General features: G+C 40.0%; 1 protein-coding gene across 2 annotated transcripts; it reads left to right on the top strand.

Moving 5' to 3' along the window:
* Rchy1 (Ring finger and CHY zinc finger domain containing 1) lies at positions 1-16,420 on the top strand. 2 transcript variants are annotated; one of them, XM_028309723.1, is made up of 8 exons: positions 1-458; positions 880-1,041; positions 7,934-8,092; positions 10,336-10,518; positions 11,538-11,633; positions 12,195-12,280; positions 15,059-15,270; positions 16,053-16,420. In XM_028309723.1, the coding sequence occupies exons 1-7, from the start codon at positions 351-353 to the stop codon at positions 15,219-15,221; spliced, it is 957 nt and encodes a 318-aa protein (XP_028165524.1). In that variant the 5' UTR covers positions 1-350; the 3' UTR covers positions 15,222-15,270; positions 16,053-16,420. The 2 variants fall into 2 exon arrangements, with proteins under 2 accessions (XP_028165524.1, XP_028165525.1); XM_028309724.1 differs by lacking the exon at positions 16,053-16,420 and having other exon boundaries at positions 15,059-15,279.
* The last annotated feature ends 512 nt before the right edge of the window (positions 16,421-16,932 follow it).

Here is a 16,932-nt window from a genome sequence, read left to right as displayed (position 1 = left end):
GCTCTCTGACTCTGGGTCTAGTAGACAAAGTGCACATTGTATGGAGATAAGTCGAAATTAGTTTTTCGAATCGATCAAAAAGTGCAACTTGTCTAGTGAGGCACTAAGAAAGTAATTTAAATTGAACACTCGACTGTTAATCGATTTACTAAATCGAGAATGAATGACTCATGTCATTCACGTATGTCGATTGTCGACTGTCAAATCTTTCAAAATCGACCAGCTGTCACGCTAATTTGTTATTCATTCCTTTAAAACATGTGAAAAAATTGGAAATTTCCATTCAAAGCCAATTTTGTTGCACTGTTTTGTTATTTGCAACAACCGCATTCAATTTTGAAGTCTAAAACATGTCTAATGGTGAAGCAGAGCCGAATGGAGACTGCGCGATGCAGACGGAGCAGGCCGCTGAAAAACGCGTTGGTTGTGCCCACTACAAGCGCCGAGCTAAGTTTGTAGTAAGTTAAAACTACAATTTCAATACTCCCCATTGATGTTAATCTATAACATGCGTGGAGATTGTTCAGCAGGGTTCACAACACCCGGGTCTATATTTAAACTCGCGACGTAGAAATTATTATGATTTGATGAAACGCGACTTTACAAAACAAAGACATGTCAACGAACTGCGTATTTTATGAGTTCATGGATTCTGGATTCTCGAGGATTTTCAGCCAATTTCTTTACATATTTAAATCCTTTGTTTAAAAATGACATCAATGGCAGTACTTTGTTAGAATAAATGAATTCCCACTTTTTTCATGTTTCATTGAGTGTTACTACTAAATAATAACGTAGAATGTTAACAGTCACTGGCATTGCTGGTAAATTGAGAACTTAATTTTTGTTGTCTCCATTAAAATCAATAATTTATTTCAGACGCCATGCTGCAACAAGTTGTACATGTGCCGATACTGTCACGATGAAAACGAAGAGCACTACTTCAACCGCAAGTCGGTCACCGAGCTCATCTGTACGGAGTGTGACACTCGGCAGAAAGTGCAGGCTGAGTGTGAGAACTGTGGTGTCCGGTTTGGAAAGGTATGTGTAATATAGCCTGACCAGGAACATAAAAACCCTCGCCATGTTGCGGAAAACTAATGGTACTAATTTCTTTTAATGGCAACAGTAACTGAAAACTTCATTGACATGTCACCTTGCATGTCAGTCTATTGCTGTCAAAGTGTAAACAAACTTTATTTTAAATGTGCGCAATTGATTTTGTGAATTAAATTGCTAAAATCTTTTTATAGTCGTGAAAGAAAAGTGGTTCACAATGTGTTAAAGTATTTGTCGAAGAGAAATACTAAGGGTTCGGACAATATTTTCATTGAATAATGTTTCCGACAAAGGTTGTCAAATTTTTTTTTTATTTTAAAGTCCAAAATGACAATGTTCCGAAGATTTCCGAAATGCGACACTTGGTGATAACATAGCTTATATGTTGCATTACATAATACAAAAGTTAATTTCTTAAGAAAGCTTGAGAATAACGAATAAAATTACAATAAATGTTGAGCTCCATACAAAAAAAAAAGGAAATTGTCAATAACTTATTAAATAATAACTTTATCAAGAAACGTTACATAACATAAAATATTCCTTTTTGGTAAAGGAACACATTGGCATATTTATTTTTTCAAAATTCGGCACTTGATTTTTGAGCGACGCTAAGTCTATGAAGCTCTAATATCAGCCCACCGTGCGACCTGCACAGAATCAGAACCATAAACAAAGCGCTCGATTTACGCGCGACTTTCCCGCCGAAAATGGTCTAATTTGACAGGCTGCGCCCGCGCACGTGCCGACGCTGCGCAATATTGGTTGCGAGCATTTGGAGTGGCGATTGTTTTATTTAATTAGAAAAGAGCGCAAATGTTTCTATTGAGTTGGGTTTGGCAATCAGTCTGAGAATTTTAGGGCGTTGCTTAAGCGTAAGGTTCCGAGTTTAATCCCCAAGTACCTATGGTATGTTAGGAATAATAACTTCAAAATTACGCTGTTTTAAACCTATCGCAATAAAAGCAATCCCTAGATACTTCTACGTGTCGGAATCTGGTAACCCATCTCATGTTAACACGAATAATGGGGTTCCATAATAAGTCACTATCATAATAATAAATTGGAGTTCTTCAATTAATACACCATGATAAATAAATGGCGTTTATCCTTTCAACAACTCTTTCAAAAACATACCGTAAGTTACAAGTTACAACCAAAACGGGACATCGCTTGAAGTTGCAGTCAATATTATCAACAGTTTAAGTAGCATGCGCAAGCGCATGGTAAGTTGCATTCGCATTTGAATACACTTTCAACAGCTGACAGTTCCCATGGCGTCGTATTAGTGCGGACATAATTTCGGTCGGCGTCTGCGCTCAACGACGCTCAATGGGCGGATTCCTAACAGTAGTATTGCTATATCAGGACCATAAGCTCGCTTGCCGATAGGGTTGTAGGGAAGTTCAGAAGATTTACCGGTTTAATTGTGTACAACCGGTCCTGGTTTTTACTAGCAGAAAATCGGTTTAGTACCTTTGCTACAAAAAATAAGGGGTCACAATTTGAACAGGAGATGAAAGCTTGTATGACGACAATTTTCAGGATTAATAACGCAAGAGAATTAGCGGGGACAAGCTAGTTTTTAATACACAATCCTACTAATATCCTACTAATATTATAAATGCGAAAGTTTGTATGGATGTCTGGATGTTTGTTACTCTTTCACGCAAAAACCACTGAACGGATTTTTAGGACACTTTACAGTATTATTGTTTATAACCCAGAATAACTTATGACAATAATACTTATGGCTACATTTTATGACGATCTGTGACAAACTGAATTTCACGCGGTCGAAGTTGCGGGCAAAAGCTAGTTTATTAAGCAACAGTCGATATATCAACAATGTCACCAGAAGTGTAGATCCTGTCTAGACTGATACTTGTCTTAGGTCTTTCATATCTAGCAATAATCTAGTTATCAGAATCTACTTTGATAAACAACAAAGTAAGCGAGTTATATCGAGTTCTACCGATTACGCCTTTCATAGATACAGCACTAGAGCAACCGATTTATGCCCTGTCCCCGGTTGTAAGTATAACTGCACTTAATGTACCGGTCAGGTTTGAAGTTTATTACGTATTTCTATGATAATTTTGTTCTGCCCGATGGATAATTGATTTAAGGAAGGAAGAAGACGAATCGTTATTTGCTTTGTACAATGTTTGCGAGGTTAATTGGGAGGTTAGGGCTTCTCCAAAAGAGGATTAGATGTAACCTGTATAAGGCTTAGAAAGTATAAGCAAAGTAAAGACGATAACAAATAAGTAAATACAGTTTGACGGAGTTGATATCTTCCGGCTTTCTACAAGTGTCGCACTAAAATCACTTAAAGGAAATTTTATGATTCTGTGCTTGACGGTAGCCATTTAGATGACTTTAGTAATATAAATAAACTAATAAACATTACACATAATACAGTCTGAAACTAGAGTTGGGCGGTTACTCTATTTTGGCCTACAGAAGAATAATTGGGATAGTAAAAAGATATGGAGCGATGGCATACATTAGGTAAAGACTTAATAGAGAGTGGGGATTTTGGAAGGTGTCATAAAATACTCTTTACCGAACAAAGTGGAGTTGGAGCGTCTTTCCTTCTGTCTTTTTTTTTTATCCACAACGAGGAAGGTCTTGGCTTGTATCTCACCTGATGTTAGTGATGATCAAGCCGAAGGTGGAAGTGAGCTCACTCAGGAGTCTCAGGTAAATGTTCCTATACAATCAACATCTGTCAAAAGAGATAGCTGTAATTTACAGCAAAACTAACGAGGTGGGTAGCGAATGCCTACCTAAAACCGATGTCAGGTTAAATGCTAATAGGTGCTAACTGTGACCAGTTAAAGAGAAATCTTTCGCAAATGAAGATTCCACACCTAGAGTTATGGCGGCCCTTTGTTTATGGTACGACAGAAACTCGTCGGTGCATCGAGTGCAAACTTCCGTGTTTGTGGTTAGTTGTAACCGTTTAATGGCTAATTTGTGAATGCCTGATTGATTTATGGACGATTGGACCTTTAGGCAATTTCTTACGTGACATAACCTTAACTTTATGGGAGATAAGAATGCATACCCACTTTTTGATTTATTGCTCACCTCAGGCATGGATTGAGGCAGAAGTATCCATAAGATTTAATAACAAGTCAACTATTGCAATTATAATATTTATAATGCATGGACAATAAGTTTATATTTTTGGTATGAATTTACGACTTAAATCACATGCTCATTGCTCATATACGAGTAAAGAGGTAAGATTTGTACTTACTTTTGTATCTTTGTCCTCCTTACAATTAACTCAAAAATTACTGAACCGATTTCAAAACTTCTTTCACCGTAGAATGCAATATCATCTCTGAGCGACGCTATAGCAGACCAAAATTCACGAGACGAAATTTTTTTCCCGGGCAAAAGTTATTTGGTAACTAATAAAGAAGTAATGATGTAATATGGGTCAGGAAGTCACAGTTAACAAAAAAACATAAGCAACAATGTTAACAACAACCTCGTGAAACCTCCTTAACCAAACCAGTCCCTAACTGGACATTGTCCTTACATCTATCAGCCTTAACCCGTTCATCACCGCGCCCTACAGAGGGGTGTCCCGCCCACGGGATAACGGCGCGCGCGCACGCACCGCCCAAGATTACCTATCGCGTGGATCTTGATTGGACGGATGATAAATTCAATGTTTACACGATTCTAGATGGGATTGAGATAAACTGGTTTTGAGAACTGATTTATTTGTGGACTAAGTAACAGTTTCATTCGATTCTCGAATCACATTTTAGGTTCTAAATAGATTCAAAATCAAAAATCAAAATCAAAAGTATTTATTCAGTTTAGACCACAAGTGGCACTTATGAACGTCAAAATATTATTATAGAAAATAATAAAAAAAGAAAAGTTAGCCCTTATGGAGCACTTTACATGTCTCCTTCATTGGGATGATATCTTTTATGACCACAGCACTAGAGGCACAAATACACAATACGTTATTGTCACCTCCATTTGACCTTATCTTCCTACATATTGTTGCTTTAGTAGGTCAATAAGTATAGAAAATGACATTTGTCAAAAATCAATTTTATGGTCTTTTGTCAATTTTCCACGGTGCGAAGAATGGGAATTATAATAGCGATGGGGGCGTTAAAAATGCTTCATTATTGTAGCTCATTAGGCCAAGAACATTTCCAAAAGACATGAGCTACCAATTGAAAGATACCTTAAAATAGGTGTTCACAATAAATACATTTTTGTTATAACAGGAAATCCATCCAACAAAGTATTTCCCACCTCCGTTGCATAGCACAAACCTGTGAACCCACACTTAATGGGCAACACTTACTTGCACAAATCATTATTCATCTCCAACATCCCATCAGCAAGCTGAGCCACAGCGAAGAAAGATTTAGTAAGTCCATTTGTTTGAAAATATTTTAGAAATAAGCGAGGCTGAAGAAAAGACTGTTAAAACGTTTTTCGCGATGACTCTTACAGTGCAGATTACCCAAAGCTTTCTAATTGAAAAGTAATATTTCATAGAAAAATGTGTGGAATTGAAAAGGTCTAGGATTATTAAGTATCTTGTAGCGTGCGGGGATCGAACCTGCAATCTCTACCGAGTAATTCAGTACGCGAAGCTGCACCAGGCCTTGTGGCTATCTGAAGAGTCTTATAAGTAGATATTCGTGTTGTGTTAAAAACTAGAATTAACCAGTATTTAGAACGCAATATTAGTCAGAAACGTCGTCATCATTGTACCTACACAAGCTAGCTTTTGTAACGTTAGAGCAAAAATTTTTCTCAGATAAAAGTTTTGTGATTCTACTGAGTAGTAAGTGTACTATGGTGGAACGGTTCGTCGCTTTGCGTTTCCGTGACAAATTCGTAATGTGCAAACTGCTCACAGAACCAGACATCCTGACCTCCCGCTTCCTCATCAAGACCTCGCATTTTACTCCCAAAAGGGAAACCTTAATACCAGGTGAGGGATCTACGTAGCCTGGTCATGGTTCCTCGAGGGTGTACGCCTAATTGTTTTTGCGGCAACTCCAGATTTATGACGTCACGCTTATGACGGCCTCTCACGATCTCCTGAGAAACCGTTCTTCCTCTTCGTTAGCATAGTAAGTGAGGATTTTCAGAATGACTGGCGAATTCGAAAGATGCAACCTTTAATCAGATATGGTCGAAAATTACTAAACTATTGTAAATCTGTTAAATAAATATTGTAGGTTAAATTTTTATTATGATTGTATAGTGCTACTAATATTATAAATGCAAAAGTTTGGGGGATGGATGGTTGTTTGATTTGCGCAGATAACATGGAAATAAAAATTTATAATGCATCAAAAAATCAAAAGAAGTTTGATAAAATAACCCTGAAATCACCCACAACTTTAAGACACAGTTATTTCTTTTTTATGCATGACAAGACAAGGCAGGTATTTGACCGCAATCGTACCTGGTGTTAAGAGAGATGCAGTCTAGGATGTTATTAAGTATGCATTTATTTACCACAACCAGGTTCGTCAGTACGTGAGGCACCAGAATTAACTAGAAACGGACTGGTCAAGATCCTGTTACTCCAGACGTCAATAATTTCTTCGTAAGTCATAAATTATCAATAGAGGGTAATGACTTTTCAAAGTAATCATTGACAAGAAGCAAACTTGTAATTAGTTAAGCTGACCCCATACTGGTACTCAGTTAAGCAGTGCTAATAACATGACTGCTGGGCAGATCATGGTCTACCTGTCAGGTGACCTGGTGCATGCAAAACGTTGTATGTTGGTCACCACTGGGGGTGCCCCGATTCGATTAGGTTTTTCCGCGATGCAGCGCTTTTTGATCGATTTCAAGACATGAAATATTATCCACAGGAGTAGAAAATCTATAGGTAGGATTGATTCAATGTCGGAGATCTTAAGATCTTAAGGATAAGTAGGTATACATACTATTGAAATTAACTATCATTTTTCAGATAGTCGTATATGCTATGAACGGTCGCTTTTATGTTATTGAATACAAACGATCATCAGGTGATCGGTCTGCTCGTTTGCCTCCTGTCACATAAAAAAAAACGAGTACATTTCCACTATAATTGAGCTTTTTATTTTGATTTAAACAAAATATGGCGTCGTTTATATGCCATAGATGTCATGCTCTATAATAACTGTCTTCTCCATTCCATATTTCGAGGATCATTCCTAAAAATGTGATCAATTACCAACATCTGACATCCCTATCAGTGGTAATAAGCTGTANGCTATACATGTAATTTTATCCATCAAATACTTAAATAGTTACAATTTAATAGTAATAGCTAAGTTGTTCTGAGAAAGTTTTAACATGGAGTACCATGCTAGAGGGTTCGATCCTAGCACAATACAAAAATTTTGTATAGATCTGGGTGTCTGCATAGCTTAGGACTGGAGAGCATAGTGTATAATGTCCAACGTCCAAAAATATTTATTATAATTGTTTTGTATCCGTTCACATGAGCTTGGTGTGTTCTCTAGCTAGAGCTGAAAATCGGTGTTCTGCCCTTTTGAAGGCAGTGTTTACACTGAGCTCCTTGCGTTTTGCTTCGCTGCAGCACACATCACTCTGACGCAGGAAACTATTTTATGAGCTAATTTTGTTTCATGAAACGTGCTTATCATCTCTGTCTCCTGCTGTTTTGTTGTCACTTTTGTCTTGTTGCAACTATACATAATGTGTGTTAGGCGATTGTCACACTACACCGCGCTCCGCCGCGGTACGCGGGACGACAGATTTAATGTCGCCACGCGCACCGCAGCGGAGCGCGGTGCAGTGTGATAATCGCCTTAGTGTTTGCAAATAAACGATTTATCTATCTATCCCACAGTACACATGTCTGATCTGCAACCTGTTCGACGACGAGGATAAGCGTCAGTACCACTGCGATGGCTGTGGAATATGCCGCGTGGGCGGTCGCGACCGTTTTTTCCATTGCGAGCGGTGCAATATGTGTCTGCCGGTGCAGTTACAACGCGTCGGCCACAGGGTGAGTGCTGCTTGACTTCTTATATTGCTCAGAAGTCCACAGAGGCACAGACTTTGATTCTATTGTAAATAAGCCTGGTTCTTCCACTGCGAGCGATGCAATATGTGTCTGCCGGTGCAGTTACAACGCGTCGGCCACAGGGTGAGTGTTGCTTGACTTCTTATATTGCTCAGAAGTCCACAGAGGCACAGACTTTGATTCTATTGTAAATAAGCCTGGTTCTTCCACTGCGAGCGATGCAACATGTGTCTGCCGGTGCAGTTACAACGCGTCGGCCACAGGGTGAGTGTTGCTTGACTTCTGATATTGCTCAGAAGTCCACAGACTTTGATTCTAATTGTAAATAAGCCTGGTTCTTCCACTGCGAGCGATGCAATATGTGTCTGCCGGTTCAGTTACAACGCGTCGGCCACAGGGTGAGTGTTTCTTGACTTCTGATATTGCTCATAACTCCACAGAGGCACAGACTTTGATTCTAATTGTAAATATGCCTGGTTCTTCCACTGCGAGCGGTGCAACATGTGTCTGCCGGTGCAGTTACAACGCGTCGGCCACAGGGTGAGTGTTGCTTGACTTCTTATATTGCTTAGAAGTCCACAGAGGCACAGACTTTGATTCTAATTGTAAATAAGCATGGTTATTCCACTGCGAGCGATGCAATATGTGTCTGCCGGTGCAGTTACAACGCGTCGGCCACAGGGTGAGTGTTGCTTGACTTCTTATATTGCTCGGAAGTCCACAGAGGCACAGACTTTGATTCTAATTGTAAATAAGCATGGTTCTTTCACTGCGAGCGGTGCAATATGTGTCTGCCGGTTCAGTTACAACGCGTCGGCCATAGGGTGAGTGTTGTATCTCGCAGTACACGTGACGCTGATTTGCAACCTGTTAAGGTGGCAGTTTGTGCTGCGAGACCGCGACCGTTACTTGACTTAATGTTGTAAGACTTAAGGCAAATAAATAATGGATGATGGATTTCAGGGAAGAGCTCTTTGCAGTAATTCAACATTCAAGTAGTTATTCTGCAGTGTAAACTGCAGAATAACTGCAGTGCAAAATTTGAATTTTTATTGTTTTTGAACCATAAAGGATAGATATCCTTCTAGATAGATAGTAAAGCAGATGCTTTTATGGACCTTTTTAAAGCCTACTTGCATAAATAAATGAGTTTTATGAGTTTGTACATAATAGGGATNATCTTTACAATGTAACAAATTTTGCCTAGCATCTTGTTGAGCTTTTTGTAAACGATATTTAAGTTCCTTGGGATAGTCATCAAAATTGTATAATGGATCTACATGCTCTGATAAGTTACTTGGTAAATTACAAACTTTGCCAAAAACAAGTTCATATGGAGTATATTTTGTTTGTGAATGTACACTAGTGTTAAAAGAAAAACACCAAAATGGAATCCAATCACTCCAATCAGACTTATTATTTTCGCATTGAATTCTGAGATACGCACCGAGATGCTTGTGTGTGTTTTCTAAACCACCTATAGTCTCATGATGATACGGGGTTGAATGGATTTTTACTATATTTAGTAATTTGCAAACTTCAGACATAACGGAAGATGTAAACTCAGTTCCCTTATCACTAATAAACTGTTTCGGTACTCCATAGCGTAATATAAAGTTGTTTACAAAACTCCTAGCTACTGTTTCACTATCTTTCCTTGGCAGAGGATAAGCCTCAACGAATTTGCTTAAATCGCATTGAATAGTTAAAATATATTTGTTATTATAATTATCTATNCTTCTAGATAGATAGTAAAGCAGATGCTTTTATGGACCTTTTTAAAGCCTACTTGCATAAATAAATGAGTTTTATGAGTTTGTACATAATAGGGATGTTTCCTGGGTCAAAAAGCAAGAGTTTTAATTAGTCCGTCAGTTAACTTATCAAAAAATACTCTACACGTATTTTTCACTTTTACAAACTAATGAAAATTTAAAGAGACAAAGCGCGCCAAAGTTCATAAGAAGAGGCCCGTGACGTCAATGCTTGCATAAAAGTGCCGCACGTTGTGACGTCGTGCGGAACTTCAACGCACCATAATGTAATTATTTGTTAGACTAACAAATAAAAATATATGTGTCCAATATTTTTTGATATTAAACATGACGGACTAAAAAAATTTTTTTAGGAAACTAGCCTATTCCGTTTATAATCCAGATTCCAGATGCTTCCCACATTAGCCTGTTCTGCTACGGTGTCTAAAACAACTAATTTTCCCCTTGCAGTGTGTAGAGAACGTGTCCCGCTCCAACTGCCCGGTGTGCTTAGAAGACATCCACACGTCCCGGATCCCGTGCCACATCCCGGACTGCGGGCACTTGCTGCACCGGCCCTGCTTCGAGCAGCTGCTGCATTCGGGACACTACGCTTGCCCTACCTGCCAGACTAGCATGATTGATATGTCCAATGTAAGTAATCTACTGTAGAATAAGAGTAGGCGCACACCGTTGATTTTTAGTTGGCCGATAGTTGTGCCCGATTTTAATTTGTATGAAGAATCGGCCAAATCGTATCGGCGTAGTGTGCGCACTCCCATACATGCCCATACTGATCAACTGCCCGACTAAACTATCGGCCGACGAAAAATCAACGGTGTGCGCCTACTCTAACTCAACAGTAGCCGTATTCACGTAACAAAACTTCAACGACATGCAAACGATTTGATCGCTGGAGTCACTTTTCGTATTCACGTGTTTATCGCCCGATTTTGTTTCGATTTCGTTTTTATGCGTATTCAGTCGTAGCCTCCGCGGTATTCACGTATTACCTATTTTGAAGTTTGGTTCAAGTGATTAAACGTCAAATGACTAATCGCTGAACTGCGATCCTATCGAGTAATCGTTCTATCGATTTAGAACTGTTTTTCAATAGGACGACTTCTAAACGTCAACGAGATTGAATTAAGCCAAAGGTTATTTGTATACTGACCACTGCAGAAGGGTCTTGCCCTTCCAATTTCCTTTGTCGTTTTCAACCATAAGACGTCTCTTCTGGAGAAATCTTTGTTGTGCCGGTAGGGTTAAAGTAATACTGGGACTTATAAGAGCTTTTTAAAAGCCTACTTGCAAAATAAATGAAATTTAATTTGAAAGGCCACCTCGCAGTGATGCCGAAACAATACTGGGATACAAGTGTGTTTTTCGATATTTGTGCTACTTAGGAAATAATAAATAAATAAAAGTTTATTTAACAACTTTAACATATTACATTGCATTGTTGTACATACTTTTCCTTAAAGACCCGTTTAATGCTAAGGTTGTATCGACATACGCTTCAGTTCATAAAGTAACTGAGATTTCTACGCTAGGCTAAGCCTGTCACAAGTTAACAAAAATATTTATATCATACGCGACCTTTTTCAATGCACCCTAAAAACACGGTTCAAGAAAGGCATTATTTATTTATTGATTGTATTATTCTCTTCCAGTTATGGAACTACCTGGACTCAGAAGTAGCAGCGACGCCCATGCCTCCAGAATATGCGGACTACAAAGCAACGATATTGTGCAAAGACTGTCATAAGGTAAGTGATAGCAAAACTCTGTTTATAGATGACCCACGCTGAACTGTCCCACCAAACTCAATGACAGGGGGGCGCTACCATCGTTCAACTGTATGGTTTCCAGCATGGCAATAATCGGAACCAGCGCTGTCAATGTCATGGATAGGACAGTTCAGTATTTTGGAACTATCTATATGTTTCAACCATAACACGTCCAATGTTGGACAAAAACCTCCCAAAAGTATTTGCACAACGAACGGTACTAAGCAGCCATCATGGAAACCTTTAGTAGGCGCACACCGTTGATTTTTAGTTGGCCGATAGTTGTGCCCGATTTTAAATTGTATGAAGAATCGGCCAAATCGAATCGGCGTAGTGTGCGCACTCCCATACATGCCCATACTGATCAACTGCCCGACTAAACTATCGGCCGACGAAAAATCAACGGTGTGCGCCTACTCTTAGCATTGTCGGTACATCGAGAGGGAGGCCTGTCCACAAAGTCCACACACAACTATTTGTTTTTTTTTACCATTTTGTAAGGTCCAAAAAAATACTTACAAATTGTTATTTTTCTTTCAGTTGTCCACTGTCAAGTTCCACGTGGTAGGACTAAAGTGCCAACATTGCGGGGCTTACAACACGTGCCAAACCAATGGATTCCACAAGTAAGTTTCATTTGATTCTATGAACCTTTTATAATTAATTTTCGCCAGTCTACTTTGAACCTTATGGCTTTGTCTTCACGTCTATAATTGCAAATTGTTTTGAGTATCACACATTATCGCAATATACATAGCTGAATAGACAACTAGTTTTTCTAAATAGACCTACCTAACCTTATGTTAGAGCTAGATATGTAATGCTAATGTCGTTTAGCTAATTAATATTATATTTAATTTAATTATTCGATATCAATTTTTTTAATCGATTTGTAATTTGAAAATTATAAATAACTTGAAAAAATCCCTTAGTATTTTTTTTTATGCACAACGAGGAAGCTCTTGGCCTGTATCTCACCTGATGGTAAGTGACGATCAGGCCGAAGGTGGAAGCGAGCTTCACCCGGAATCCTCAACCACGGAGGAACTGGCTATCTTACCTCTAACTGCCGGAGTAGCCTTAGGCAGTTCGATTTTTTCAAGTTATTTATAATTTTCAAATTAGTTTGAGATGCGAGTCTTAACGCTAAAAATTAAATAATCGATTTTGTACTCGTCAATNAGTTACAACGCGTCGGCCACAGGGTGAGTGTTGCTTGACTTCTTATATTGCTCAGAAGTCCACAGAGGCACAGACTTTGATTCTATTGTAAATAAGCCTGGTTCTTCCACTGCGAGCGATGCAACATGTGTCTGCCGGTGCAGTTACAACGCGTCGGCCACAGGGTGAGTGTTGCTTGACTTCTTATATTGCTCAGAAGTCCACAGAGGCACAGACTTTGATTCTATTGTAAATAAGCCTGGTTCTTCCACTGCGAGCGATGCAACATGTGTCTGCCGGTGCAGTTACAACGCGTCGGCCACAGGGTGAGTGTTGCTTGACTTCTGATATTGCTCAGAAGTCCACAGACTTTGATTCTAATTGTAAATAAGCCTGGTTCTTCCACTGCGAGCGATGCAATATGTGTCTGCCGGTTCAGTTACAACGCGTCGGCCACAGGGTGAGTGTTTCTTGACTTCTGATATTGCTCATAACTCCACAGAGGCACAGACTTTGATTCTAATTGTAAATATGCCTGGTTCTTCCACTGCGAGCGGTGCAACATGTGTCTGCCGGTGCAGTTACAACGCGTCGGCCACCGGGTGAGTGTTGCTTGACTTCTTATATTGCTTAGAAGTCCACAGAGGCACAGACTTTGATTCTAATTGTAAATAAGCATGGTTATTCCACTGCGAGCGATGCAATATGTGTCTGCCGGTGCAGTTACAACGCGTCGGCCACAGGGTGAGTGTTGCTTGACTTCTTATATTGCTCGGAAGTCCACANTTATGACTTGACCCCTCCACCCCCCCTCTCCCCAAGCCAGAAACTGGGTAAGGCTAGCCCCTTCCTCCAAACTGGGTATTAGCATCATATTATGTATTATTATGTTCAATACAAACAATCATTAAGTTACACTCACCCCAACCGCGTCTCCGCATTGCATCGAATCCTATGAAAATGTGGTTTTTGGACATAGCAATACTTATTTTTCACAATTTTTATTTTTTTAAATTACTGGTCGATAGGTTACTTTATTTTGAAGAATAAATGTTATTAAAAGTTTTTTTCTAAAACTGACAGTTTAGCCGGAAAAAAATATTTTCAATCCCATTAGTACGCCGGCAGCGCTCGATTCGGATATAATGACGTCACGCGGCCTTGCGTACGTTGACTTTTAGCGGCAAAAACGGCCTATGTTTATTACTTAATATCTTCGTAAGTAATGGTCCGATTTGGATAATTCAAAAAGATATGTCTTTCTTATGTCTTAAAGATTAACGTAGATACTAGTTTTATTGAATTTTCTACAACAGTACTGATCCTCATTCAACTGATAGATAAAAAGGTTTGATATAATATGTTTGTTTGTCCCGTATGCTAAACCATTCACCCGATTGCTATGAAACTTTGGTGAGTTTGTTGTCAATGTTAGATTTTGTTGTAATAATGCAACAACAAAATTGTAGTAGTTTTTGTGATTTGCATGTCGTCTGTACCCTTATTGTTCTTCTTCAAAACTCCGTCAATCGCTGGACAATCTTATTAAAAAAACTAAAACATAGATTATGTAACCTTAAAAATTTATTTTGATCTGTGTTTTACTGTGTTTACCATGAGTTAACGTGATGAATGAAGATTTTAGTTCTTAAAAGTAGCCGCTAGGGGGGCTGTACAATCTGTCATACATTTAATGTCATTTTTTACGCAGTCGCTAGCCTGCACACAAAATGTATACTCATAGTAAGCACAGTATTTTGACGGATTTCGATTGGACTTAGTGCTAAATCGCTTAGTCGCTTCTTACGACATACCCAGGAAGAGTGGGGGTGGTCCTATTCTAAAGTCTGGTCGTCGAGCGATAAGGATGGGTAGCTTGGGGTCATTGGACGAAATTCTACGTGTTTGGCGACCAGACTATACAACAGTCTCACCTTTCACCTTCAGTCGGCCGTTTGGTGTAGTGGTTCAGAACGGACCACTATGCCTAGAGGTCCCGGGTTCGATTCCCGGCCGGGCAGAAATTGAAATGATGAATTTTAATTTCTGTGACGGGTCTGGGTGTGACTATGTATAATATTTATGTATTTAAAAAAAAAGTATATAAGTAGTATATCCGTTAAGCTAGCACCCATAACACAAGCATTAAGTTGCTTACTTTGGGGCTAGCTGGCGCTGTGTGAAATTGTCCAAAGATTTATTTATTTATTTATTTCTAACTTCTAGTAACTTTTTTTTACTAGAGAGAGCAGCAGCAGCAGTTCCGAAGCCGACTCCTCCACATCGACATCGGGCGCGTCCCGCAGCCGGTCCGGGTCGGCGGGCGCCATAGAAAACGCCGCGGGGCCCGCGGGGACCGCGGAGCTTCCGCGCGCCAACCCCATGGACGAGCCGCCGCAGGCCTGACCAATACGCAGGTACCGCCGCCACCCGCCGCGCCCGCGCCGATAGCAAGGCGGTAGGACGAAAGTTACTACGGTAGATTAAAAATACTAGTTGACGCCGTAAACCAATTTCAAGATTTCAAACTCCATTGTGTCTATTTGAATACTCGATACTAGCAAAAGCAGCGGTACCGCCGCTACCCGCCGCGCCAGCAGACGAAAGTTTGCTAGTTGATGGGTAGATTGAAAGTGGTAAAGTCTGGTCGTCGAGCACGTAGAATTTCTTCCAATGACCCCAAGCTACCTATCCTTATCACTCGCGCGTAATTATATCGCTGTCGCGACTGTGCGACGGGCGGCAGCAATGAGTGTGCGAGCGCGACAGCAATATAATTACGCGCGAACGATAAGGATGGGTAGCTAGGGGTCATTGGACAAAATCCTACGTGCTCACGGACCAGACTATAGTTGATGGGTAGATTGAAAGTACTAGTTGACGCCATTAATCAGTTTCAAGATTTCAAACTCCATTATTGTGTCTATTTGAATACTCACTCCACAGTGTCTCTTTAAATAGTCGACATTGGCAGGTAACGATGCTACCCGCAGGCGATAGCAAGACGGTAGGACGAAAGTTTGCTAGTTGATGGGTAGAGTGAAAGTGGTAAAGTCTGGTCGTCGAGCACGTAGAATCCCGTCCAATGACCCCAAGCTGCCCATCCTTATCGCTCGCGCGTAATTATGTTGCTATCGCGCTCGGAGCTTCCGCGCGCCAACCCCATGGACGAGCCGCCGCAGGCCTGACCAATACGCAGGTACCGCCGCTACCCGCCGCGCCCGAGGCGATAGCAAGGCGGTAGGAAAGAATAAAGATTGCTAGTAGATTAAAAAATAATAGTTGAGCGACGGCAGAACGAAAGGTTACTACGGTAGATTAAAAATTCTAGTTGACGCCATAAACCAATTTCAAGATTTCAAACTCCATTGCGTTTATTTGAATACTCGATACTAGCGAAAGCAGCGGTACCGCCGCTACCCGCCGCGCGCAAGGCGATAGCAAGACGGTAGAAAGATGCTACTTGATGGGTAGATTGAAGATAGTTGACGCCGTTAACCAATTCATGACTTCAAATTTCACTGTGTCTAATATAAGATTTTAAACTTTCGCGTTCCATTTCAACCAAAATATTAAGACACGGGTCTTAACGCTACGTTTATTAATGAGTTACATTATGTACTCACGGCTTGACGTTTCGGCTGCGATGCTGCAGCCGTGGTCACAAGCAGACTGGCGGCTCGCGGCGTCGTCCGTTCGGGCGGGCTTCACTGTGTCTATTTGAATACTCGACATTGGCGAATAAGCAGGTACCGACGCTACCCGCCGCACCCGCGGCGATAGCACGACGGTAGAACAAAAGTTTTCTAGTTGATGGGTAGATTAAAAAAGTACTAGTTGACGTTATTAACCAATTTCAAGACTTTTGAAGTCCATCGTGTCTCTTTACCATTAACTAATTTCAAGATAAACTCCATTGTGAGAGATAGTGATAAATAAATAACTCGACATTGGCTCGTTTTCATTTATTCAATGGAGAATCAGCATTGAATAAGCTCATAAAAGAAAACAGATTTGGTTTGTGGAGTCAACTATCAACTAACTAAATAATGAAGTGACTGAACGCTTAAATTCGTAGCTTACCAAGGTGTATTTGGTACGCAATTTATATTGTAAT

The sequence above is a fragment of the Ostrinia furnacalis genome, unplaced genomic scaffold, assembly GCF_004193835.3.
Source record: "Ostrinia furnacalis isolate ACB-3 unplaced genomic scaffold, ASM419383v2 OfSCF2824, whole genome shotgun sequence".
Lineage (NCBI taxonomy): Eukaryota > Metazoa > Arthropoda > Insecta > Lepidoptera > Crambidae > Ostrinia > Ostrinia furnacalis.
The sequence above is the reverse complement of the archived record's forward strand: the minus strand, read 5'-3'. Positions and strand labels throughout refer to the sequence as shown.

Bases quoted from the DNA above. Each gene is read 5' to 3' on its own strand.
- Rchy1 (XM_028309723.1), top strand. From the start codon at position 351: ATGTCTAATGGTGAAGCAGAGCCGAATGGAGACTGCGCGATGCAGACG. The intron at 11,634-12,194 runs GTAAGTGATAGC...TTTTTCTTTCAG, and splicing joins TGTGCAAAGACTGTCATAAG to TTGTCCACTGTCAAGTTCCA. The intron at 12,281-15,058 runs GTAAGTTTCATT...TTTTTTTACTAG, and splicing joins CAAACCAATGGATTCCACAA to AGAGAGCAGCAGCAGCAGTT.